This window comes from Papilio polytes, unplaced genomic scaffold, assembly GCF_000836215.1.
Source record: "Papilio polytes unplaced genomic scaffold, Ppol_1.0 DF821289.1, whole genome shotgun sequence".
NCBI lineage: Eukaryota > Metazoa > Arthropoda > Insecta > Lepidoptera > Papilionidae > Papilio > Papilio polytes.
Genome location: NW_013527915.1, coordinates 4,995,673 through 5,022,718, shown reverse-complemented (window position 1 = coordinate 5,022,718; position 27,046 = coordinate 4,995,673). Strand labels below are relative to the sequence as shown.

The following is a 27,046-nucleotide window of genomic DNA, read 5'->3' as shown; positions in this document are numbered from 1 at the left end:
CGCGCACCGCCCGCCCATGTACACCACCAACGTATACGTACGCAACGACGCCATTCCTCCTCACTCAGTAACCATTCTAGAAATGATTCTCACTTTACACATATACTAGCTATTCTTATGCGACTTCAGTATGAAATTATAAGAAATACATTTTATTGTTTAGGTACATTTGTAAAAGTTTCGATTGCAATTGTCAAAAATTACAATGCACAAATGGCAACGAAAGCCTTAGACACTAGATAACAATTATTACCGTTAACATGGCAATCTTGCTTCTTTTGATGCTATTGGCATGTAGTATTTGTCCCTTTCCCGCATACGCTTTTCCTATTTTTTTTACTCCCTATACGAAAAATATATAGCGTAATGTTTGTCGTAAGTGTAGGGCTTTTTGTCAAAGGAATAATTATTTAAAAACTTATTGCTGACGTCTTACGAAGTAACGTGTGTTTACGATTTGTTATATTAAATATAGAAATATAGAAAAGAGATAGATAGACAAGATAAAATGACTGCAGTTAAACTAACCCAAAGTACAATGTTCTGCGTTAGGACTCGTGTTCCAATAGCTGGTAACATGAAAAGGTAGAGAGGTGCGTTCAGTGACGCAGTACGGCAGCGCGGGGACCTTCTGCCGCGAGGAGTCGATGTCCTGCAGCACGAAGCCCGACCACGCCACCAGAGACAGGATCTGAGCCGACATCGATACGCACGACTCATTGGATGGGAACACGAGCATCACTGCAAAATTATCTTTATTTAACACTGGAATACCTTGATATACAACAAACAAATGTTTTATACTGTTATTAAAATGGTTTTGTAACAATTTTAGTAAAAAATAAGTAACCTCGTATCAAAAGTAAAGGTAAATCCGTAATTTTGACCAAATTATGTCGACTGGTGAAACACACGCTGTTTAGAACGGAGACGCAGCTGATGGCACATTCTGGGAACGCCAAGTAATCCTCCACCATCAATGATAACCTGCAAAATATATTATTGCATTCTCTAGCATAGCTTTCAGTCTATCCAGATTATATTAAATCTCACCTTAATAAAGATACGATAAGATTAACTCCATCGTGTTGTATGAATGTATGATGCGAGTCGTGCTGTCGCAGCAGCACCGCCAACTGCTGCAGAGTGCTGCGCCGCAGCGAGGGCTCCAGGCCGGGCCGCGCCGTGTGCGCCACGTACGACTTGCTCACGCCCTCCCAATGCAGATCTTGCTTCAATACTTCCAATATTTGAACTAATCCTGCAGTCTAACATTAAATATACAATTTGAAGTTAATATTTAAAACTTTTAAATCTGAACTGGTGTTTAACAAAACAAATAACAATTTACCTGTGGACTCTTTGCGACATATGAGGAGTCCAAATTAAATTCCTCCGGCACCACTCTTCGTAACGCATTCAACAATAAATCGGAACGTAGAGACTCTCGAGGGGGCAAATATCGGTCATCGTCTAAAATTGTATGTTGGCTTTACTGGGATGAACACAAAAAAGTACTATACTAGGATTTAACTTGTTAAAAAACATTCTTCAAAGAGATACAAACCTAAAAGTCTACAAAGCGCGTGCGCCGCTTCCAACTGTACCACAACACACTTGACGAACAAAAGTCTCGTTAGACCGCTGACCATCTCCGCAAACGAAACGCCCATACGCTCCACTATATCGGGTTCAAGAGACTTGCATATTGCTTTTCCTTAACAAAAAAACTTAATTTTAACTAAAATATGCAAAATAAAAGAAAGACTAAAAGTATGTCGACGTACCTATGGGCGTGTCATGCGCGGCGTACACGTGCAGTAACGGCAGGATTGGCAGCAGGCTGGCCAGCAGCCGCCACCAACACCCTTCGCTTAGCACCAGTCTACCGCGCAGCAAGTACAGCATCACCTCTGATGCACTAGAACTTACCTAAAATATTAATTGAAAAAAGACAAACAAGGTGAAAATTAAAACTTGCTGATAGACGAATCGCACATTTAAATCTAAGATCATTCGCACCTGTTCCAAATTCGATGACAATCCATGGCAGCATATTTCAGTCAAAATACCAACGTCACATAACAACATCAAACACTGCTCGTGTTCACTTTGGTATACCTCATTATTGAACAAAACTGAATTCACCATCACCTCCAACTTTTTATAAAACTTTACTTTAACCCATTCTATGTTATGAGACATTAACTTTATTGCAATACTTCTGACAAAAGACCAGTCATTATCATCAGACATATTATTCGTTTGAAACAGTAAAATATTAGAAATATCCTCCAAGAAAACTTCACTATGATGCAAACCGAGAATCGGAATAGAATTCTTGATTTCTGTTAAAACATTCTTTAAATTCCTATCAGTATTTTTATTCTTCATGAATTTAACTGCAAAATCCATACTCGTATATAACTCTTTGAGTGCTTTGTATTTATTTTTGTGTTCTTGATCTACAACTGATTTGCAATTCTGAAAATATATTTTAAATGTAATGTATAGTAGTGCTTAAAATAATGTTCATTTCACTTAATAATGCTCACTGAAAGGGAGTTGTCGATTTTTGTACTCAAATCTGGATAAAGCAGTTCAATAACTGGGTCCAACTGAGCAGCTTGCAGTGCGGCAATAAGTGAAGACGGAGGCAGCAGGGAACTTTTAGCCCAATCAAGAAGTTTCTCAGCATTAACTATTAATCGTAACCAAGCTATCCGGTGATGATCACGTTCTGTGTTCTCCAAAAAGGATTTTCTGTGTAAGTAAACATAAAATTATATTTTTCCTTCTGAAATTAGCATGAATTATAAACGATAATAAAATAAACCTACCTATATTTTATCAAAAGGTCACCCAACATTCGCATTAACATACATGTTTTATGTGCTATATCTTTATGTGTTTTGTAACTATGCTCTGCTGTCCAAAATTGTTCAGAAACACATTTCAACAATAACTGCATAAGTGAATCAATCAAATCCAAACATACATTCAATTCTCTCTGTAAAAAAATGTTACATATAGATGACTGACAGTTAAGTTTAGTTATGACTATGAATCACAAATATGTTCAAAGATTACATAAAGAATGCCTTTGTGTAATACATCTGTACTAAGCAACTCCTTTACCAAGCAATAAATTATTTCTGGTTATTTAACAATTATTACTAACCATCCCAAGTGCTTCATTTTCATTAGGATCTAATAAAACAATACTTCTTGACATAATACACAGCACTGAATGAGCTGTGTTTAATGCAAATATTGGTGCAGGAATCTGTCGCAAAGGTATAAGGGAATCTTCTACACCATGCATATTACAACCACCTGTAATCTTCTCCAACTCAGCATTCACTTCATCATATGATTCTTTTACATCTATAGAAACCTAGAAATACATAAAATTCAAACAAAACAAGAATTAAAATTGCAATATTAAAAATTGTATTACTTAAAATATCAACCACTCATTAAAAAAAATAACTTCTAGACAACTTCCATGTAGTTCATTTTATAGTTGGATACTGCTGAATAAATTCTGTTACAAATTTATGGATAAGGAATAGAATAAACCATACCTTTCTTTTAGTATGAATTAATTCAATGGAGAATAATTGTTCAAGTCTCTGATGTAAGGCACGAGTTACACACAGCAAAACATTCAAAGCTTCTCCAGGATTACCAGTTTGTTGACCATCTGCTATCATTACTAGTATCTTAAAAAGAATGTATGTATATTACAAAAGAAAATCTTCAATATATAAAATGTTTAACTGTTAATCATACATACATTCACAATAGTAGGTCTGTTAAGAAATGTTTCTGGAGGAAAGTCATGTAAAAATACATCCCGTATGAACCTACAGCATCTTCTTGTGGATTTAACAACTTTCAATGCATCTTCTAGCAAAACTATTGTCTTTAAATCGGATGGGCAAATATCAACCCATGGGTATAATAGTACTTTGATCCCATCTGATGTGATTGACCTGTGAAATCAATAACAAATAATATTTATTTCTAAATTTCGTTATAGCCAGTATGTGCAGCAATGAATTAGATATCTACAACATACTTACATAGTAGAACTCTCTGCTTTCCTATCATATTTCAAACTGAATAAATCTTGCTGGTTTATTAAATCCTCATGTTGAGAATTATGATAGTCACCATTTATCTGTGTACTTTCAGAACTGTAATAATAAAAAAGTAAGTCAGAAATATCTATAGAAACATCTAAAATCTTCTAGAAAATGTACTTTAAAAAAAACATACATAACCTTGTACTAGATCCCAAAATAAGAGGTGGTACTAAATCATTCTCTGATTCCACTGTCTTTAAGAAATACAATGTATCAACAACATCATCAAACAAAGCCAATGCTTCACTGTCAACTTTGTTTTTTATTTCTTTTAAGTCACTTAGGATTTTGTTAATACCCATTTCTTTAACAATATATGTCCCACTTTTAGTCTGTAATAGAAGAAATGTCATGTTTCAAAGTCACAGGTGAAATTGTTTTTCCCTTAGGCAAATATACTTATGTTACTTGCCTTAATTGTTTTTAATAGCAGACATAAAGCTTCACATTGCAAAGTTGGGTTTTGGTCTTTAAACCATGCCAGCAAACATTCCAATAGTTTCCGTATACAAGAAAGTTCATCATCCAACTGCCATCCCAATTTCAATTTTTCTGTTAATAATTGTAATGATCGCTCCCTTATTTCCTTTAAAGGATGATCTGTTATTTGAAAGAAAATCTGTTATTTAAAAGAAATGCTTGTACCGAGTTGTATATATTTTTACTTATTGTTTGCCAATAATTTACTTTAATGTGTAGATTTTAGGAGAAAGATGCGAGGCATGCGTCGCATACCTTAAGGTTTTTTTCTTTCATTTATTATAAACGTAGGTACGTTATAGAAGAGTTATAATTTAAACACATGCAATAGTAGCATAATTAACGAAAAAGAACTTAAATATAAATCAGTTCAACATACCCAATTTTTTAACGTAACTTGATAACACTTCCATTGAACCAATCTTTGTTTATAAATACCAATTTCCAGATTTTTAAAACGAAATTAAAGTCGTTATCTAATAAAATTGTGTTCTAGTTTAATATTTAAAATAAGACATTTTTTCTACAGGTAAAATAAAGTAAAGGACAAAAAATATTTGTTTTATAAAACTTTAGTTCCGTTATTCAGTTTGACATTGACATAAATTAAATCAAAATGTAAACATACCGTATTACAGAGTACAACCGCATAACAGATATCTATTTTGATAACAGATTAACATTTTGTGTTAAAGTCAGAAGAACTCATTGTTTATCTGCGACGTATTTGACAATTGCTATTGATCAATGTCAATTGTCAATATGTCAATTTCGGCATTTGACGATTTTAAGATTTCGGACGATTTTTAGATTGCTAAATAATTAACAAAATCAACAATATAATCCGAATTTATTTAGTAAGGAAGCTATAAACTGTTGTATTCTCGTGTTAATGTGTGTAATAATATGTTAGTGATTGCAATAATAGCAGTAAAAGTTACTTAAGTATTAAAGATTCCAACTGTTAAAACAACAAGGTATGTTAATCAATTATTTTATGATTTTTAAATCATTCGATAACTTGAGCTCCAAATGAAAAAAATGAAAACTGGTATTTTTGCTATAGTTTGCAAATAAAACTATGTATTTTTTAAATATAAGTATGCTTTTGCAGATGACTGATATTAAATCGTTACTAAAAGAAGCAAGAAAATTAGTAGATGAAAAGAAATTCAAGGAGGCTCAGGAATGTTGTAAAAATATCCTAAGAAAAGATAAGCAGAATTATTTAGGGTTAGTCTTACTGGGTAAAGCTCTTGATGAATCTGATCAAGCTCCACTAGCATATCAAAAAGCCATTGCAGCAAAACCTGATCATCCTTTAGCCTGGGTTGGTCTAGCAAATTACTATGAACGAAAAGATGATGATGGGGCTAAATTAAAACTAATTCCTATATATGGAGAAATATTAAAACTTCAAATAGATGAGGAAAAAGCATTAGAGTGCATAACAAAACTTGGGCAGCTTGGAATGTCTTTGAAAAATGGCAAAACCCTATTAACAATAGCTGAGTATATGACAAAAAATCAAGATGGTAAACTGTATGAAGCAGCCCAAGAAAAATTGCTTGTTTTGCTTAAAGCAGATGTTCAATGCGAAGAGAATGATATTTCAGTAATTTTGGATGTTCTTAAACACATATACAACACAGGACCAAATGAATCTTTACAATTATTATGGGGCAAATTAATCTTACAAAAACAAGACTTAAACCATTCTGCAATGGAAGTGATACAGCTCTCATTTTTCTCTGAAAATGTTGTTTTGAGAGAAATACTGTGTAAACATTTGTGTAAAAAATTTGTTGATTATAATTCCTTTTTAGATTTTCCAATTGAATCTCACTATGAACAAATAACAAAAGGAATTGAAAACTCCAAATACCCTGGTTTATTACAAAGCATGATATCCTACAGTAAAGGTTTATACTTTGAAGCTTATAAACAGTCTGTCCCTTTGATTAATTACCAAGAAGCGGAAGTAACAGAAACTACATTCATTATTAGATGTACAATGAAGTTAAAGAAGTGGCCAGTGACACAAAAACTTGTTACAAACTTTTTAACGAAAGTAAAGGATATTAACTTTGCTAATGATTTAAAGAAAATGTTATTTTTGTCTCTTGCTGAGCAAAAAAAGTGGAAACAAGCTGTTAATGTAATCAAGGAATTTCCAATGGAAAATTTGAGTGTAAATGAACAGTTTTATTTAGCAAAATGTTTAATTGAAATAAATGAACCAGTTGATCATATAATCCAGGAATTAAAACCAACAGATCACTATTTAGAACTTCAAGCATTATATTATTTGAAAGAGAAAAAATATACAGAGGTGATAACTTTGCTAGAAAATGAAAACTGTAATACTTTGCATTTTCTCTATATGGGTATTGCCTATTGGGAACAAAAACACTATGAAAAATGCCTCTTGAATCTACTGAAAGCAGCAAAACTGGATTCTGAGCATCCAGATACTTTTTTGTATCTAGGATATTATTACTATTACTACAAGGAAGATATAAACAAATCAAAGAAATGTTTTGAAAAAGCCTATAGCATAAATAATACTGAGGCTAATATTATTAAACATTTAAGTGAAGTTTATTCTAAATTACAATTAAAAGACGAAGATTTTGAATTATTAAATAATGCAAAGAATTGTTTGAAAATGACTGAGTGGGTAGACTTCAAATTAGGTCTACATTATTTAAATAGAAGAGAATGGGATAATGCTATAAATAATTTCAGAAATGTGATCAAAATTAATTTTAGTAATTTGATTGCATTTGAATGTTTGGCCGATGCATATTATTCTCGAGGTTCCTATACATCAGCATTAAAAGCTTATAATAAAGTAATATCACTTAGTCCAGAAAGAAGCTCTCATTGTTTAACTAGAATTGGGTACATTTACTCATTACTTACAGAATATGAGAATGCCATTACAACATTTGAAACTGTATTAAAGATTGATCCATCTTCATTATTGGCTCTTAAGGGAATTTCAGAAACATGGATGAGAATTGCAAGGAAAAAGTTGAACGCTAAACTTTATGGCAGTGCTAGAGACACTGCCCAGTTTGCAGTAAATTATTTAACCAAAGCTTTAATGATTAAAAAACAATATTCCTGCTTTTGGAATCTGTTGGCTGAGTCTCTTGTATTCATTACTAAACTACCAAACAAATATTCTTTTGTTTATATGAAAAATACACAGGATGATTTTGAAGAAGCAGTAGTTAAAAAAGAAAAAAGCGTAATTTTTCCACAAATTCTGGCATGCTATTCCCGAGTTGCAAAACAAAAACAACAAATAACATCATATGATTTAGCATCTGTTTATCTCTCTTATTATCATGAAAACAAAAATTTGGTAAATTTACAAATATCTTTCAATTTGGCACTCGCTTGCATAAATATGAAACCCTCTGTATGGAAAAATTGGAACTTGTTGGGTAAAATATGCATGTTTCTGAAAAAATATGATATTGCCCAACACTGTTTCATCAAAGCGTTATTGTTAACACGTAAATGGTCAATAGCGAAGGTATGGTGTAACCTAGGGACATTATATGTAAAACTGCAACTTTTTAAACTTGCCAATTATTGCTTTTGGAGAGGACAATCTACATTACCATCTTATCCTCAAAGTTGGATTGGACAAGGCATAATAGCTGAAAAGATTAGGGAAGAAGAAGCTATGGATCTATTTCGACATGCTTCACGCCTTGGTTACCATCAGGAGAGTGCACTTGGCTATGCTGATTGGGTTTGCCGTACCTTAAAAAATGCAGATTGCCAAGACAATACTGAGCTTAAGTATGTCATAGAGGGTCTTTACGCTGTAACCTATGCTATAGACTTGCTTGAGTGGTTTTCTAGTTTTGAGCCTGATAATGCTTGTGCATGTACTATTCTTGGAATATTACAAGAAAGAAATGGGCTTTTGCGGAGTGCATTAAAAAGCTATGAAAAGGCTTTTGATTATGCAGAAGATGACAAAAGGAATATAACTCTTTTGAATATAGGCAGAATTCATGTTAGATTAGGAAAATATGATGATGCCATTAACAGTTACAAGGCTATTACAGAAGCAAGTTTGGACTCTACATGTGGATTAGCACTTGCACTTTATAAAAAAGGTCTATATCAGGAAGCATATTCTGCCTATGACACAGCTCTGCATTGGCTGAGCAATAATGATAATGAAAAGGCAGATCTTCTTGTTGCCATGGCTGGTATAGCATATATGTATAAGGGTGTAGATGATGCAAAAACATTATTATTCCATAGTATTCAAATATCGCAGAAAAAACCCACACCTTACAGTTTATTTGCAATTTGCTCATTAGGCATTGTCCATTCTGATCAAAGCTTATCAAAATTAGCTTTAAGTGAGTTACAAAAATATGAGCAAGACCCTAATTTTGGCTATGATATAGGATTTTTAAAATCATACCTAGTTGGTGACGAGAATGTTGAATTAGGAATTAAATTGTTAAGTGATTCCCTTCTGAACCACCCGAGTAATGCCAATCTGTGGTTTTGTCTGGCCCAATATTGCTTAAAAGCGTCAAACAAGGCAAAAATCGCCAGTCGTTGTGCTCAACGAGCAATCATTTCTGCTCGTTATAGTGAGCAGGATTGTAATTCAGCGAAAATGCTTGCAACTGCTAGCATTGCAGAACATGTCGCTGGTGATCGAGCTAAAGCTATGGTTATTGCCAAAGAAGGCCTCCATATGTATCCAAGTCAATCTGAAGTATGGGCTGCAGTTTTACTATCTGTACTAAACCACAAAATTTGGTTAGAGAAAAAAGACTGGATATTAAGTGCTATTGCTCATATCCGGCGAAATTTAGACATTTCAAGACCACTAAGCAGGTGGGTTACCTTATTGGAAAAAAAATTAAGCAAACTATTACAGTTATAAAACTTATCTCCTAAATAATATCCAATAAATTTTATTTCATTATTGCTTCATAGAACTAAGCTGTAATGTATGAAGGTTTTATAAAAACATAATGTGTGAATATAAATGATTTTATTGCTCTTATTTAACTATCATTATAACCATCAGGTATTCTCTTAAATACAGCAAGATACTTGTCACCATTGTTGCGTGTTACCTTTTGCCCTTCCTCTGTGCTTTCATATAGCTTTTCAACGATTATGTCAGACTTCTGAAATTGTAAGATTTTTTTAAATTAAGGTGTAAAATAAAAATGAAATCATAAAGGAGATCTTTAGTATACAAGGCTAGATTTGCTATTGCAACCATGTTAACAGGCCAATAATATAAGTAATATAATAATTATAATATTGAAAATGTAATATTTTTTTGTATCAATAAAGTTATGAAAAGTTTATTTTTTGCAATTCATAAACTGAGGGCAGTCAAATGTTTCTTTCTTCTACAAAATATATTGTTGTTCATAAAACAACTTAATATTGATAATTTCTAATGGGTGAAACAAAAACATTGTTTTATTTGTATATAAAATATTTACTTACCAACTCTTCATCCGAGATCCTTTCAAATAATGGATGTTCTACAAAATGCTTCACCATCCACTCATGAAGGTCCTTTACATCAGTAATTGTATAAATTATTCCCTAAAATATATAATTTTATTAAGTACATTTTAAAAAGTACTAATATTTCTTACAAGACACATACCTCTTCAGCTAGTACATAGGCATACTCCGATAGCAACCATTTATTAATAATCCTCCATTTATGCTTTGCTTTTTTAAAATGTGGATCAGGGTACAGGAAAAACATTTTCTTTAGCTGAAAAACAGCAAAACATTAAATATGTGTTAAAACGGATGTGGGTAAAAAAAAATTAATTTTACCTGTCCTTTATGAAAAAAGTTGGGTAAGTACTTCATAGCATTAGTTCTTAATACTGCAATGTTTTGAAATTGGTCTGGGTGTTGAGATCTCAATGCTTGGATTCTATCATTCACATAGTCTGATACTTTAACTCTTATCTCAAGCCCAAGCATTAAGTTATTAGGGAATAACGGAGACAATGTCACTGTAATGAGATACATTAAACATATTGAACAATTCTGAAACAATTTCATATGTCTCTTAATTATTATGTATATTTAAAATTTCGATTAAGATACAAACAAACCTAAAAGTCCCCCATATCCACACCCTACATCAAGAAATTCAACTTGTTTCTTTTTCTGACACTCTTCTATGGTTTTTGGAAACAATATAGACCAATTATAATCATCGGGATGTGCAGGACTGCAAGAGAAAATTATTAAGATTATATTTAAAACTTTCAGTATAAAATGACTGAGAACTATGAAACTTACTATTCAAAGCAGTGATCTGCTATAGGGTTAGAATGCGCTCTTTGCCTGTAATATTTTTTTTGTGGTAATTCCATATCTTTATAAATGTTAGTTAAGTATACAATGATAATTCTTTACTTTTGTTTTCAAAGTACAATTTTAAAAAGGTTATCCGAAAGCTTATCATAATTTACCGAGCTGTCACAAATGCACATTTATTTGACATCTGGCAGCATGATATTGACACATTAGCTTAGTAAAAATCTGTCAGTGTCAGTCAAAGTAAAGTTCACCAAAGTCCGAAAGAGAGTGGAAGAAATTGATTATCAGCTGATTAATTGGAAAAATAACGTATATAGGCATTTTTAATTACTAGTAGAGGCATTTTACATGAAGGCTTACAAGTGTTTAACTGGTAAAATAATTACCTGCTAACATCTACAAACAATACTTATTCTATGGTAAAACGATGGTGATCAATATGTCAAGTTAATGTCAATTTCATTTTCAATGTCAAACTAAACAATAGCAAAAATACAAAATACCAGGAGACCACAAAATATAGTACTTAAAATAACATGCAGTACACTATTTTTAATTGTGATTGATTACTCCAGTTTTGTATCTAGGTTTATAATTTTGTGAAAGCGTTTACTATGTGGTGAATAATTTGTGGTTATATTGTGATAAGTGTAAGAATTGAAAATATCGGATTACAGAGACAAGATAGCATTTAAACCTCAGGTATGAATAAATAATAATTAATAAATATTATTCGAATACTTTAACCATTTATAATAATTTTGACGTGAAAGTAATCGAAACGTCTAATAATGAACACTGCAGATTTTGTATTAAAACAATTCCACTAAAGACCATTAAACCTTGTATTAGATTTGTTTTGGGTTGGATTTCACAATTTATTGTCACATGTGTATGTTACGTTCTTTATTTTTACTTTAAAATTTTCATTCATACCATAAGCATGTATTCTAGTCTTTCTATAAATATTTGTCATTTCATTTTATTAGGAGAAGACAATTGCTATATCAAAACTGATTAAACCTATAACAAATATTTGGAAATGTACACATGGCTTTATGCAATGTAGACAATATGTCTTTTTTTAAGACTGAATATGTTGATGATAGTAAAGTTGTACAGGTCCTTTAGCTCTAATGTTTTGTGTTCTGTTTAATTGGACCATTGGAGTTTGATACTTTAGTTGGAAACTGACATGATTGGTAATGTTTAAATAGGGAAAATTATAACTGATGGTAATAAAACATGTTATTATGTGAGTTTAAAATACACATTGCGAAATATACAATTTGTCTGCCTAGGTTATTCCAAAGTAGTAAAATGATTATGCCGGATCATCTAATATTGGCAATCTGCTTGTTTGGCCCTTCTCCTGTAACAAAAAAAAACTAATAATAATATGTGAACATCAGACTTACTTATTATAATGAAGATATGATTTAAATAATAAGTTTATAATCCAACTGTTCTACACTTTTTGCACAAAACATTAAAATTTTATCATTTATGAATGTGCACTACCTAGATATCAATTTTGGAATAACTCTTTATGTTTGAACTTCAACAAGTTAACATATACTTATAGTGAATAATAATGGCTCAGTGGTTTTGACGTGAAGGGTGTCCCTTACGCGCCTGCAGACGAGACTGTTGGTTGTGTTGACGTCGGTGACGGCGGCCGGCGGCTGGCAGCGCCACGTGCGGCCGGATCGCACCGCAGTCTGCGAGCGGCGGTGCTCGCGACCACGTCCCTCCGCGTCGCGGTGCTCCACTTATACGTTATGCTTATCTTATTCGCGCCAAGCGACAAACTGTTTGAAATTCGCATATCGTTTATTCGGATCTATGCAGTGACCTCAGTATATCAGAAATGTTGAAAAACGAAGACACCGAGTTTGTAATGGGTAGAAGTGGGTCGAGGCCGGGGCGACTCCTGACCGATAGTGTCTCCAGCGATGAGCCGGAAACTGAGCGCCTGTTGCACTCGCAGCCACCGTCAATAATGTTGGCTGGCTGTCGACGGGAGTCCCTGACCGCTCCACCTTCGCCGACCGACTTCCGCAAGAAACGCGACAACCGACATCATCACTATAAGAATCATTTGCACCATCTGATGCACTGGAGAGATCGATGGAGCGGGGAACCCCACAAGGCGCAAGAGGTAGTGAACTAATGTTAAATGTCGAATGTTTAATGTTCGTTAACAAAATATCCATATGATTTTGTTGAGCACGTAACAGGGTCATTTCTGTCGTGTCTTCTTGCAGCACGATGTCTTTACTCCGCCACTTGGCACCTGCAACTTTCCCTGACTTTCTCTTTACAGCATCTCTCGGTGCACTTTTGTTCGTAAAATAACCCATTAACCGGTCTAAGAATTTTACCTAAACTATTGAATCTAACAAGATACTCGTTGTGGATTTCCTCGATGGAAAAAACAGTTGGACAAACTGTTTTAGACCTTAGCATCGTTTAGAATAAGGTGATTTAGCAAATCTGTGGTTCGAGATTTTGATATTTTGTGGTCAGATATGTTTTTCCTTGCAGGAATATTTTTTTACCTTGTGACATGCAAAATTTATGAGACTAAACTAGACGTGCTAGACTGCTAGATGTAATATTTGCACACTTAACTAGTAAACATTGTACAAAATTGTATTTTTGCAAACCACCTTGAAGCATTACCCATCGTCTTTGTAACCTTTATGACTGAGTTCGACGTCATGGCCTCTAGGGTTCAGCGTTCATCACTTATTAAAAATTTTATCAAACAACGTACACTAATTAGAACTTTATTACATTTGACCTTCATAAAGTAAGGACAATATTTATATTTTTCCTTAACCGTGACACTCTTAGGTAGATCTACATTGATTAATTCGGTATTTTTAATAACACGACCAATAACTAATAGAAGCGCAATTGTAAACTATCGCTGCCCTCTTACGAAATCTTCATGGCGTTTAATCCTTATACCGGGAGAGGGAGTGGAAGGAAATAGAAAATATTCTCTTTTATTCATTAGCCATCACTAACATTGGGTAAGCAAACTTGGTCATTTGCTGCATTGTACAAAAACTTCCATAAAATATGAGACCCATGTTGATGTATATGTATGTATGTCTGTTGCTGTCTGGCAGTCATTGACGTACACAATCATCCTTCATACTTCATACTAATATTATAAATGCGAAAGTTTAGATGGATGGATGTAAGGTTTGTTAGAGTTTGTAGCGTAAACGGCTGAACGGATTTCGATGAAATTTAGCATAGACGTAAAGGATAGTCTGGAAGAACACATAGGCTATTAGTTTTGTTTTTTTTTTAATTCCACGCGGACAGAGTCACGGGCGAAAGATGGTATTAACATAATTGAGATATTCGCTTTAAACTAATTTGTTCACTACTTGATGCCTTTGTGATTTCGTCATGTGCTACAGTGCAAATAGGCAACAACTTGTGAGCTATCGTTTTAAACGTCCAGTTCTACATAAACCGCAAACAACAAAAAGGCAATATAAATAAAACATAAAAGAAGACAATACGCGACGATAAAAGAACATTTTATGGACATTGTTCTTCATGAAATGTCAAACGATCGTGGGATTTTGCACTGGAATCTTTCACAGAGAGCTAATATTTCCTGTTTTATCATTAGATGCAAACAAATGGCGGATGCTTATAACACGATCGCTTTTCTATACCACGCAGAAACTGATATAATTCGAGACAAAATTGTTTTGTTTTTGAGTCCAAAAGACCTTTAAATGGAATTCATTTTCATGAGTAACAACTGAAATATCACATGACAATCTATTTACATAAACATTTCACAATGTTGTCGTAACTTCGTACGTATCTAGAGTCGTGGCCGATATTTATCTAAACCAAATCTTTATTTTTATTTACTTTGTAATCATACAAAGTAGCTTTTTTGCTATAAATTTTAACATTATTCCAATTGTGTTTGTAAATCTTATAACATACCTTTACTGGAAAATAGTTGATACAATATCTAGACACATTTCAAACGTTATCTAAGATGGTCACACTTGAATGTTGGAAGGAAAATAAAATCTCTAACTCCTTTCGTGATATCGCAAATAGTTTTATTCGTTTAAGATAAAGCAGAATAATACGTGACCGCTGCTAATTGATCTGTACAATGCGATTGTTTCACAAAGTCAATTGCTTCCGCGTGACAATACAGTTTACAGCTGTCATTGTGTACGAACGATAAATTACCGAGAACGAATCGCTTGTATCGTGAATGCGACGCACTGAACGCACAGCAATCCTCACAATTGAACTCGCTATCAAGGCTTGAGTCACACACCGCCAATCGCTGGCGCAGTCGACAGTAATGTGTGTTGTGACATTTGTAATTTATTCTGCAAATCAACTATATTATAGATGTCCATGATTGACGAGGAAAGGAACTATATTACAAACTGAATTATTAAATCGATATTCCTTTCGCCAGCCAATTAAACAGTACATTTTCGTAATCAACCATGGGTTTCCACCGTCAACAAATACATAAAAAAAATGAGAGAAATTACAAAATAACGTTACAAAACCTTTTGACAAAACGAACCTAAGGCACGATCATCTTTTACTTTGTTAACAAATTACCTATACTTTAAAAACGCTACGACCGAATGGCCCCAGTCGTGAACACTGTGAGCTCAGAGCAAACACGATTTGACCCGTGATCACGGTCAGTGTTAGATGTTGGAGGAAAAACCTTAATAGATGTGGTTATGTAGATACATTTTTCTAATTAACACGATAACTTCCTCTGTGTAACATTAAAGTAAATTAAAAAGACCCCTCTATGCACAAGAGTGACGACTCGTTGTAAAGTGCTTACAATACAAATCATGTAGTCACTAAATTGTATTGTATGCGTCGACTGAACCTTTCTGACATCATTGCCTCACCCAGAATATGATACGAAGCTCGAAGTTTATACATTAGGTATTTAAAACTCTGTTTTCATATATTAAATAAGCTTCATCAAAACGTATTTTAATACATATTTTACAATTGTTTAAACACGAGTGTAACTTTCTGTTGAAATATTAAAAGTACGCGCACACCTTTGACTAAACTATCGGTCAACTGTTCAGTAGCGCTTTGATACCTATGAGTTTACATTCGCCCAATACTCGATTTTTAGTTGTACAATTAAAAATTTGAATTGGCTGCGAAATAATCGACAATCGCATAACAGTTGTGCGATAGTTTCGTCAAAGGTGTGCGCCCATTCTGAAGATTACCTGGCATAGATAAGTTTAGAGGACAACAAATATGGCTTTATTTTATTGTTTCTGTTATACGATGGTGTGACAAGAGGGCAACAATTAGTTCTTGCTTTTAAATTATGTGGTGGGATCTAGATTACATTTCAATTGCTGTACTGAACGTGTGAATTGAAGTTCGAAGCACGTACAGTTTGTAATCAATGTTTATTTCTAGACCTACTATTATTCACCATTCTTGTTCATCTACATAGTAATTACTTTAACGTTTAATACCACTAAACAATAATTGTACTATTAAAATATAGTAAGGATTTGAATAAAAGTAATTGTGTGTTTCAATGCCTAACTCTGATGTTCAGTAAACTATAGAATCTAACTTATTTCAAAAATGTCTACGAAGTCTAATATACGTACATAATATGTATGTCCCCCTGTCCATAAATTTCACGGTCTCGGGCAAGAATTTATTTAAATAACTATTGAATGTTTTTATCAACTTCTCTGGACAAAAAATTCTCACGTCACGAAAAAAAAGTATCAATTAAGTTAATCCCACATACAATTGATATGTGCGCTTTAATCTTTATTGTTGAAGAGGGATCTTCAACAGTCTCTTATCTCTGGGATTAAATGTAATTATTGGTTATAACACTTAATAAGATCACTTTGGCCTAAAAGGCAAGTTGTCTTTGCATTCAGTTATCTTGGAATAGCGTAATGTTGGCTCACGTCATTTTTATCTATGATTTTTATAATTCGAAATGAAAATATGCCTGTTTCATGTAACTTTTTGTCACATCTAGATAAAGACAAGTTAGAGCAAGATTATGGCACTTTGTTGGGAATTGCAGGAAATAACAACCTTCGAAATTTTTTTATTATAAACGGTTCTATCACCAAATATTCCATGTAACTATTTTTTTACAATCTCATTAAATACCAATTGCATATTGCAATTATGAATAAGTATTTTATTTAATACCGAATTTTTTGAAAAATTCTTTACACGAATCGGTAACATTGAATTATGTTACGCGAATTAGATGCATTATCATTATTATATAATCTCGCTAATATGGGTCAGAAAGGCAACAAGCTGCTGATAACCTTAAAAACTGATGCAAAGAACCGTTATATTACAAAATCTATACAAATCGTACCTAAGAAGTCATTTGTACCTCAAATTTTTTCTACCAATTTCTCGGTTTCTGAGCAATGTATTACTTTTGTACACCAGTTTAATTTGTTGTTTCATAATATCGTTTTGTCCTAGTTAATGTTTCTATGATTTCATTCGGCCTCGAAGTCGATGAGTGTGATGAAGTACCTTTTGTTATGTTGCTGTCATTGTATTATACATTGATTTCAGAAGTCTTTTGTACTAAAAATATTATAGCAGTCACTCCATTGACGTTGCCCTCACATAATAACTTCGATTTCTATTGTACTGTCCGGAGCTTTTCCATTATTAACACGTTAGAAAACTAAATGAAAATAATGTCTATGGCTGCTACGTAAAAAATATTACGTATCTCACAGTTTTGCCGCTTGAAAAATGAGCAAGGATTTTTATTATTTATTATTAATAAATAATTTTTAAAATGTTATAAATGATTACCTAAAAAAGAAACTTATAAACATACGATTATTTACGTTGTATATTTTTTGTGTTTAATTTAATTCTCTACTTTTAAATTTTTATACGCTTTATGTCTTTTCTAATACAGTTAATTTTAAAAGTAATGTTACTATTAAACATGAATTCGATTTAATTTAATTACTATGAAGTTCCGCTGCATGTTAAGTATGCAAGGTTAGGTTAAAGAATTAATGAGGACACGTACGTTTGATATCAGTAGAATTCATAGAAATTAAATTATTCACGTTAACTTCTAGATGACGGATGATAAGAGTTATGTGGACAAAAGCCTGTAGTGCTGACCCTACGGGAGTAGTATAAGGAGGAAGATGATAGTGATGATTAGGTTTCCACTTCCGAAACTCGTATGGAATATTTTTTTTCCTTAAACCTCCTGTATTTTTATACAATAATAGAGGGACGATACCCAAGCATAAATTACGAACATTAACGAACCGCGTGCTTTCAATTTAGATATCGACCATTGAAGACAATTACTCGAAGACATGCGCTTCAGTTAGTTAGGACCTTTGTGTATAATCATCGTTAATTTAATACCTATTTGCCGACCCCAAATAAACTACAATAAGGACGGGGAGATGAGTTTTTCCTAATCCCTAGTTTTTAATCAAAATGAGTCACGAATAATCTATTATTTATGTCCTTATCAATGTGATTACTATCTATTATTTATAATATCCAATAAGAATTTAAGTGATATTGAATAAATTTATCGTATAATGTAGGTGTGTAGTGATAATTATTATTGAAGTTATTTGTGGCGGATTTTTAGAATATTTTTAGAAATTCGGTCCTTTTGAGTCACGAGAAAATATCGCAAATCCAATGGTAAAGTTTTCATATTCAATATTTTTGTTTGTTCTAATTAAATTGGTAACATACAATCGTATAATCTTATGTTAATAAAATTCAATATTTGTATGTTAGATCTTGTCCATGATGCGCTTTTAAATAATTCATCGGATTGTGATGTTATTTTAACAGGCGGTGACTATACCAATAGATTTTCTAAAGGTTTTTTGTTATTAAAGATTTCTTTTGCTTTCTTTTAGTTTTTTAATTCACTTGTTATGGTAATGCATGTCTGTTTCAGTTTGTTATTCATGATTTGCATTGATTATTGTTATACCACGTGCAGTACTGCGTATTTCTTTCTTCAATAGTACTTTAAATGTGAGTAGTATCAATTAATATTCAATACAGTGTAGATGTTTGACCTCGGCTGCGGTCGACACCGGGTCTAGTGGTCGTGACGCATTTTATACTTACAATGCAATGCTAGAAGTGACCCGTGTCTACGTTCAAAATGACTAAAAGTTAATGCGGTTTTTTAACGCATATTGCCATGTATTAAGTAAAGATAAACTGTAAATCGTCGAGTAAATTCATAAATTTTAAGTTTGATCGTGAAGAATAAACGTTGTAATAAATTATTATTAACTTTGCTTTATTGATATGTTCAAACAACCTTATCTAATCGCTAGAACATCAAGTCGTACATTGTGCTGATAAATAATTTCATTAGTTATACTAATTAGATTTTACAATTCATAAAATATGAAAATAATATAGGGAAAACAGCTTTTTTGTTCATTATACTTTTTTTGAAACAAACTCATATACTTTAGCTTAGAATAATATAGCTTCAAGAGAACTACAGTTACTAAAACTGTTATCTATGAAAAACTCAGATAAATGTTATGTTCAAGTCATCGAAAGTGAAAGCCTGGGGCCAAAGATTTACTTCACACGACATTAACAACAGAAGAATAACTGTAGTTGAGAAGTAACAAAATATTTGTGACTAGCTTTAACCCGCAACTCTGTCCGCGTTGTATTAAAAAAAAAACAAAAACAAGTAGCCTATGTATTCTTTCAGACTATCCTCTACATGTATTTAAAATATCATCGGGATCCGTTCAGTCGTTAATGCTACAAAGTCTGACAAACTTCCATTCATCCATCCTTTGCATTTATAATATTAGTAAGATTGGAACTTGTCAAATAGGTATCCAATCTCTGTTTACTCGGCTACTAGGTCATGATCGTTTTAGTGTCCTTTTTTCTGTAGGTATATCGCGATTTATATTGCACATAATGCGGTCACGAAATTCAATGTTCGTTACAACTGACATTATAAGCAAGTATTTTTTTGCTTTTTTATTTTAGTTTTAATACATATCCAGTTTTAAGATTTAATTTAGATTAGATAGAGATTGTAATGAGGAGGTTTTATTATTTGTGAATTCCATCAGTTTAAATGAGCTTGTAATATAATATTCATTTAGGCATTTTATTTCGCACTCACATTCGAGTAAAAGATAAATATTGGATAAAAGGGTGAAATAAATCCGCATCCCTTCATCCGCGTGAAATTATAAAAACTTTATTTTATTTTTTACATTTGTCAAATTCTCCATTGCAAATGTCATAATTACCATTACCATAATAACCTTGCTTCCTTAATGTTGGCAGCTTGTAGTTTATGGTCTCTCTCCCACATAAAGGTTTTTTCCAGTTTATTTACCCCCTAAGTTTCATAGCATGAAAATATATAGCCTAAAGCGTATCGTAAGTGGAGGGCTTTTTATTAAAAAAAAGGATTATTCAAAAATATGCTGTGATTGCTGACATCTTACGCCACGAAGTAGTATAGAAATGTATATAACTCTATTGAAGTGAATAATTCCATTCCATTTAAAATCTCACTATATCTATCTACTGATCAATTCTTCTCTAGAAGTACTAGCAAAAAACGATAGCTGTGTTATTTTTAATCTTTTTCATATTAACTTTAACCTTGATGCGTCGAAAACATAATGAATGTGTAATTCAATTTATTTTCATAACAATATTACGAAATTAAGTAATATTTTGCGTTCGCAGAATGTTTGATAAATGTAGTTGATTAACTTTGATATTGAGTGATACAATGCCCTGAAAGGTTGAATAACGAAAGGTTACAGAAAAAAACTACAGTAGAACCTCGATGACATAAAATCCTCTAAAACTTCAAAAAATAATATGTTCCCTTCCCATTAGAGCCCAAAACCTCTATAACATAGACCCTTGATAACTTAAAACCTCTATAACTTAAAATTTTTTGTGTTTCCCTTGGACTTGAACTTATCGAGGTTCTACTGTATTTTTTTTTTGACTAAAATTACGTAAACATGGACAGCAGTTGTAGCTTTTCGAAAAGGACTGAATGGTTGTCGTTATGATTGTGATAATATAAGATAACACAATGTTCGCATTATTAATACATCATTTTAAATTTTCACGAAATGAATGAAATTATCATTTATCGGGTATATTTTAAGTAGCGTTAAATGTCTCGTTACAGCATCACAAGCTCCGATCTTTATCGATCTCCCCCGTCCTTGAAACTAAAGAAGTTGCAATGCTGAGAATATCTGCATTGCTTAAGATCTTGCCAGGATTATATTTGCACTTTATAAGTTTTATACATTTTACTATTTAGAAGTTTAGTTAAAAAATTTGGAAAACGTGACTCAAAAATCAGAAGTTAAAAAGTGAAATATTTTAGCTTTGTTGTTGTTCGGAGATATCACCGCCTGTTTCATCAAGATTGATGATGTATTAAAAAGTTGTATGTTGTCGAATGTTCGATCATCGTATTTACCCTTACGTTAAGGTATTTCCGTCTATTATCTTATTCTACTTGCCAATTAATACAAATAATCTGAACTCTTCGACCTTCGTATCGCTTTGTTCATGACAAAGTTTACTTTGGTAGATGAATTTACTTTCTTACCAAGGACTTAACTATATTGCGAGTTAAGTTATTCGAGTAATATTCCTTATTAAAATGGATAAATCTTTGTCTTTTGGATAAAGTTTTTCGTGTACAAGGTGAATGTATCGTGCTGAATAAGCCGCTGACGGCTACATGACTGCATATGTGGGATGTATGGAAATGTCCCTTCCAGTGTTCACTCAGAGATTTTCAGGTCACTGAATGCTCCCATAAGCCTTTACCTGCTATTTTTAGAAAGTTTATCATTAGTTAGAGAGCCAGGTAATGAGGTCCTTTAGTCGAAAGCAGAATACAAATACATGTCATCTTTTGGTATCTTTTAGTATTTAACTTGCGCATTCATCGTAAATTACTATTTATTATTTTTATCATATCACGTTGTTTACACGAAATAAAATAAACCGTATCATGACAAATGAATTTAAGATGAATCATGACATCCGCATCTAGCTGACGTAACAAGGCGACAAAATAAATGACGAGGTCTTTACCACTTGTGTAATCAATACTGCTTTCTAATTGAAACAAATGGAGTGAATCTAATAATTCGTTTTCATTGTTAAAATACCTCTACATGAACATATTCATTATCTTAAAATAAATCAAGATATTTTTTACACAAATTTCCAAATTAAAAATTCATATCAAAGTCTCTTTGTTTCACATGTCAACTAAATCCTACTCGACATGAGCAAACTTTACACTACGATATAAGATACAAAAATGTTTTTACATGTCCTTCGTGTTAATTTCGAGTATGACAACCAAGCAGACATCTTACAGTAGCAGGATGATTTTACGGATCATATTGACTTATCGTAATCATCCGTGGAAACAAGGTTTAACGTTAGTAATGTAATACTGATAATAATGAGTAAGATGTCGCTATGAATCTTTTAACTTACACCCCGTAACATAAGTGACAATAAAAAACCAAAGTGAAAGAGAGGAATGTGTTTTAAACATGTGTTTTCTTAATGGAAACTCATGGTTACATAAAACATGCGTTTAGCGGTAAACAGAAACACGGAGACAGTAATGTTGAACACTGTGTAGCAAATAACAACATCAAAGGCAATTGACACCAACTATCAGCTAGGAAAATATTTTGCGTATCGTCCGACACGTGTCATAGACCTAGTAACAACTAACACTCACAAAATTGCAGTTAAATAGTAGTTAATTATGCTGAAATTTTATTTTCATTAATAATTTAAGGAAATATAAATCTTACTAATATTGTAAATGCGAAAGTTTAGATAAATGGATGGATAGATGTTTGTTAGAGTTTGTAGCCTAAATGGCTGAACGGATCTTGATGAATTTTGGCATAGACGTAGAGGATAGTCTAGAAGAACACACAGGCTACTCACTTTTGTTTTTGTTTTTTAATTCCACGCGGACGGAGTCGCGGGCGAAAGCTAGTATGTTGATAAATGCTTTTCGCTTATTAACATTATAACAGCGCACCTTGAGATTTTTTACCAATCTTGTTTCTTGGCCGAGGACATTTTAGCCGTTAATGGTTACAGTTTTTTTTTCCACTTGACATTCAATTGACGAAATCAAACCGTGATAAAGTCGTTAGCGGTGGTTATATTTGCATTACACGGTAGCATACCAGCAATAAACGCACCTATGACTGCCAAAACATTTAATTACCATGAAGATTGAATAATAGCAATGCATAATGTCTAATAAATTAATTTGTATTAAAAACTTTTAGATAAGTGTCTTGAAATTAAGAAAACAGTATATTTTGCCTTGAAATCTCATATTTTGTAGTTTTGGGAGTAGAGGCTTATTAAACAGCGCCATCTGTGTTAACACTGGGTAAACTTATTGTTATAAGAAATCGCAGTGCACATACATTCAATTAATATTTAAGCTTATTACTAGATGGCGCTTTAAATCATATTTGTTTTATTAAGGAATTTTATTGTAATCGCAATTTTTATTTACATAAAATAAAAATAAGTTGTGTGAATATAGTTGCAATTACAATATATTAATGTTACCTAAAATCATACCAAAATTAATACTTTGTGTATCCTTTGCTCTTTGAAGATTTTTTTTTTTTAATAATTTCATATTTATCAGTCTTTTATATTGATTTTTTTTGCTTATTTCTATTTTTTGACTGCAATGTAAAATACATATGTAACTTTTCCTTGCGAATAAGCTGGCTACTAGTGGGCGATTGTGTCTTTCGACAAGATAACGACAAATCATTTTATGAAGTTACACGATCTTTAATATTTATTTTCATATATGGAAGTCATGTGCGAACACAAATATGCATCCTATTTAACTTCCTTCGCCATCTTTATCTGTTAAAAAGTAAACATACGACCGTAAATACGCGAGTCCTGAACATTGTACAAACAAACCGATAAGTAACAAGTACTTATATATATTTCAACAGTGTTTATTTCTCGAATCAATCCTTATCAATACCACGAGGTTCAGTCTGTCGCGTGTTACTTGTCAGGATCCACCACGAGTCCACTGCCCCGCGATGTTATTACAATTTAATATTTAAATCTACCCTCGTAACAGTGTACTATGGAAGAGAGTAAGGTGATTGTGTTACTAGTATATATGTGTTATAAATGTTTTTGTTAGTGGTGTATTGTGATGTGGTCCGAGGAGGCGGGTCCCTCCCGGTCGCCGGCCGAGCGCCGACCCTTAGTGTTAGGTCTACGTGTACCAAGAAGTTATGGAAGTGTCTTCCCATATTACAAGTTCGTGAAGGATACGCTTAGAGAACCTGGATTGTGTGAGGTACATATAGCTTTGTGTAATATAATGTCAATGTCATCATTTGACGGACACTTTGTGTAATTTATTATAGACATTATTTTATACGATTCTTATAGTATGTTATTTGGAAGTTTAGACTATATTGGGATATCGACTTACATTTTCTAGTTGACGTAGCTAATATGGATGGAGCGTTAGTAGAAACGCTGATGATCGGTGAAATTGTAAAACAACATATTCCGTTGGCCGGTTTCCATTTATAGCTGGCGCCAGCTCAGCCTGTTGTAACTTAATGCTTATATCATACTTACGTACGGAGAAATTAATTTAGGAATATTTCATATAATTTATAGTAAAAATAATTGCATGTTTACAAAATATAGCAAAGATTCACAGCTGCTACAGACGCTCAGTTATAACTGACACTTTTTACTGAACAGACAAACTATGCGTGTGTAGGCAAAACTTTAGCTGTATAGTTCAACTTTTAAAGTTATAAGCTGCAGAAATTTTGACATGACACTCAATTTACGCATATTAAATGGTACCCATATTTCAAGCGACAGTTATCAGTAGACGATTATCGATAGAGACTTTTATCACAAATGATATAGGTATTCTATACTGTATCGATTCGAGTATCGAATCGGTGCACATCGATCACTATTTCGATAGTCATTCATTGTGTTATCGCGAGTTGTTTATTGATGTTTAGTTGGCAGAGTTACCGTCCCCTGCTATTAGCATAGAAAAGATTGGCCGATTGGCCGCCGAGTGTTGCTCTAAATACCGATGAATCTTATCCAAATGAATTTAAATGCTCACTCATTCATTAATATAATCTCGCCCAAAGATACGAAGTAATTGTTGCAATTTCCTATAACAAAAACTGACGACAAACGTGTAAAAGAATATGTACTTTAAATCACATCTCTTATTACTCTAAAGCAGTGATTCCCAAAGTGGTCTATATCGACCCCTAAGGGGCTATGAGAACCTGCAAGGGGTCTACGTCAGCGAAAAACAATTTGGGGGTCCATAAAATGAAAATTGGACTCCACGATAGTGGATCTCAACACATACACTGATAGTATCTATTTATTTAAAATTTTAATTTGAATATCAGGTAATTAGGAGATCTACCCAACACGGAAAAACATGGCAAGGGTCTACGGCACAAAAAAGTTTGGGGAACTCTGATCTAAAGGTTGATTATTCTCTTTGATACAAGACGCTGCAAATTTTCCAGTTACTTGTAAGACCTTGCCATGAAGTTATATCAGCACAAACTGTACACTGCTTTATATTTATACCTCCATATATTATAGAGCATGTGTAAATGAAGCAATAAAGGTAACGCGTTATCAGTTAATTTTGTTTAAACTATGACTTGATACTGCATAAACCCAGAAGTTAATCCTTTACATAACATAATCGCCTATAAGTACGGTCATATGGCCACTGGATCGCCAATAGAATTCTAATATAACACGTGTATGGTGATGTTCCAGTTTTTATTACATAAATGATATTGTTTAGTTAATTAGCATTATTTGAGCTGCGGTATTGAAATGCTTCGGGCGGCGTCATTTATTAGGACCTATGGCCAGGTATTTTTATATAATTTGCCTTGTATTGAAATTTTAATAGACTGATCAGTAACTCGTATGCCTACTTCTGTTATAATTTATATTATTGTTAATTTTTATATGGTTTTAAGATTTTTAATTCGGTTTTTCTCTTGTCACGTTTTTACGTTTTTATTGTATTATCTAAATGTACTAATAAATTAAATTTAAAAATCTATTCTTATAATGTAAGGAAAATATACCAAAATCTAAATGCACACATGCTGAACGCAACAAAATGTTAAACGTGAGATACATATTTTAAAACGAGGTTATTAAACGATTAACAAATATTTCTTATATTTTTGAATATTATCTTAGTTTTGACATATGAAGAGATTTAGAATAATTTAATAAACAATAGTCTTTTCGAATAACCTAAACTTCGTATTGAAGACAAAGAAATGAATGGAGTAGTTGTTATTAAGGAAATATAAACGGGCAAAAGCATTGAAATATAATTGAAAGATATGCGTTCTAAGAAGATGCAAAAGGCACAGTGTTCCCAGCGCAGTTGCGCGGCTGGACGCAAGGAATCCTGTAACCCGTTATTCTTTTTACATCGCGCACTCGGCGGATCTTAACCTCTAATCGTTTTTGTTATTTTTCATTATAAATAGACGGATCCGGTCGGTTACGTGTTGTGGACAGCATGCTCCTTTTAAATAACTCATAGACTTGTTCATGCTAAATAACGTCTTTAGGTTAGGGTCTTACAGGTTAGGCGTATGCAATAAGTGTAATTTAATCCATTAATTCATTCGTTGTTATTTTAGTTTATTAAAATTTTATAGTCATGCCCCTGATAACTTTTTAGTAATGGTTATAATAATGTTTAAATTACATTAAATGAAAACGCACCTCTAGTGCATCGAGATGCATGTAAAATAATAGAAAAACTTAATATTCGTCTTCCTCTTTGCTTGCTTTTTTCTCTTATTCTTATGAATATCAGTAGG

The 27,046-nt window shown here is 32.7% G+C and overlaps 4 protein-coding genes across 5 annotated transcripts in view; 2 read left to right on the top strand and 2 right to left on the bottom strand.

The window, feature by feature from the left end:
* The window catches only part of LOC106109145 (rotatin-like), a 23,875-nt gene extending 18,751 nt beyond the window's left edge, over nt 1-5,124 (bottom strand). Inside the window, exons 1-17 of the mRNA XM_013290549.1 lie at nt 5,011-5,124; nt 4,564-4,751; nt 4,290-4,483; nt 4,089-4,202; nt 3,800-3,998; nt 3,588-3,725; nt 3,182-3,397; nt 2,841-3,010; nt 2,556-2,763; nt 2,023-2,484; nt 1,788-1,932; nt 1,568-1,717; nt 1,352-1,473; nt 1,054-1,268; nt 851-987; nt 529-741; nt 8-76 (exon numbers count right to left, since the gene is read on the bottom strand). Of these exons, the coding sequence (XP_013146003.1) occupies nt 8-76; nt 529-741; nt 851-987; nt 1,054-1,268; nt 1,352-1,473; nt 1,568-1,717; nt 1,788-1,932; nt 2,023-2,484; nt 2,556-2,763; nt 2,841-3,010; nt 3,182-3,397; nt 3,588-3,725; nt 3,800-3,998; nt 4,089-4,202; nt 4,290-4,483; nt 4,564-4,751; nt 5,011-5,044 (2,974 nt within the window). The 5' untranslated portion in view covers nt 5,045-5,124. The remainder of the gene's footprint in view (nt 1-7; nt 77-528; nt 742-850; nt 988-1,053; nt 1,269-1,351; nt 1,474-1,567; nt 1,718-1,787; nt 1,933-2,022; nt 2,485-2,555; nt 2,764-2,840; nt 3,011-3,181; nt 3,398-3,587; nt 3,726-3,799; nt 3,999-4,088; nt 4,203-4,289; nt 4,484-4,563; nt 4,752-5,010) is intronic.
* A 269-nt stretch (nt 5,125-5,393) lies between these two features.
* Nucleotides 5,394-9,661, top strand: LOC106109358 (tetratricopeptide repeat protein 37). Of its 2 annotated transcripts, none has more exons than XM_013290831.1 (2): nt 5,394-5,604; nt 5,745-9,661. In XM_013290831.1, the coding sequence occupies exon 2, from the start codon at nt 5,746-5,748 to the stop codon at nt 9,562-9,564; it is 3,819 nt and encodes a 1,272-aa protein (XP_013146285.1). In that variant the 5' UTR covers nt 5,394-5,604; nt 5,745; the 3' UTR covers nt 9,565-9,661. The 2 variants fall into 2 exon arrangements, with proteins under 2 accessions (XP_013146285.1, XP_013146284.1); XM_013290830.1 differs by having other exon boundaries at nt 5,394-5,608; nt 5,746-9,661.
* On the bottom strand, nt 9,661-11,145 carry LOC106109359 (tRNA (guanine-N(7)-)-methyltransferase). Its single transcript, XM_013290832.1, has 6 exons — nt 10,968-11,145; nt 10,778-10,896; nt 10,491-10,675; nt 10,312-10,425; nt 10,146-10,247; nt 9,661-9,814 (listed from the first exon to the last, which is right to left on the bottom strand). Exons 1-6 carry the CDS (start codon nt 11,039-11,041, stop codon nt 9,689-9,691), a joined length of 720 nt encoding a protein of 239 aa, XP_013146286.1. The 5' UTR covers nt 11,042-11,145; the 3' UTR covers nt 9,661-9,688.
* A 124-nt stretch (nt 11,146-11,269) lies between these two features.
* Nucleotides 11,270-27,046, top strand: part of LOC106109144 (kinase D-interacting substrate of 220 kDa-like) — a 23,750-nt gene continuing 7,973 nt past the window's right edge. The window contains exons 1-2 of the mRNA XM_013290548.1: nt 11,270-11,690; nt 12,608-13,149. Coding sequence (XP_013146002.1) covers nt 12,859-13,149 — 291 coding nt within the window. The 5' untranslated portion in view covers nt 11,270-11,690; nt 12,608-12,858. The remainder of the gene's footprint in view (nt 11,691-12,607; nt 13,150-27,046) is intronic.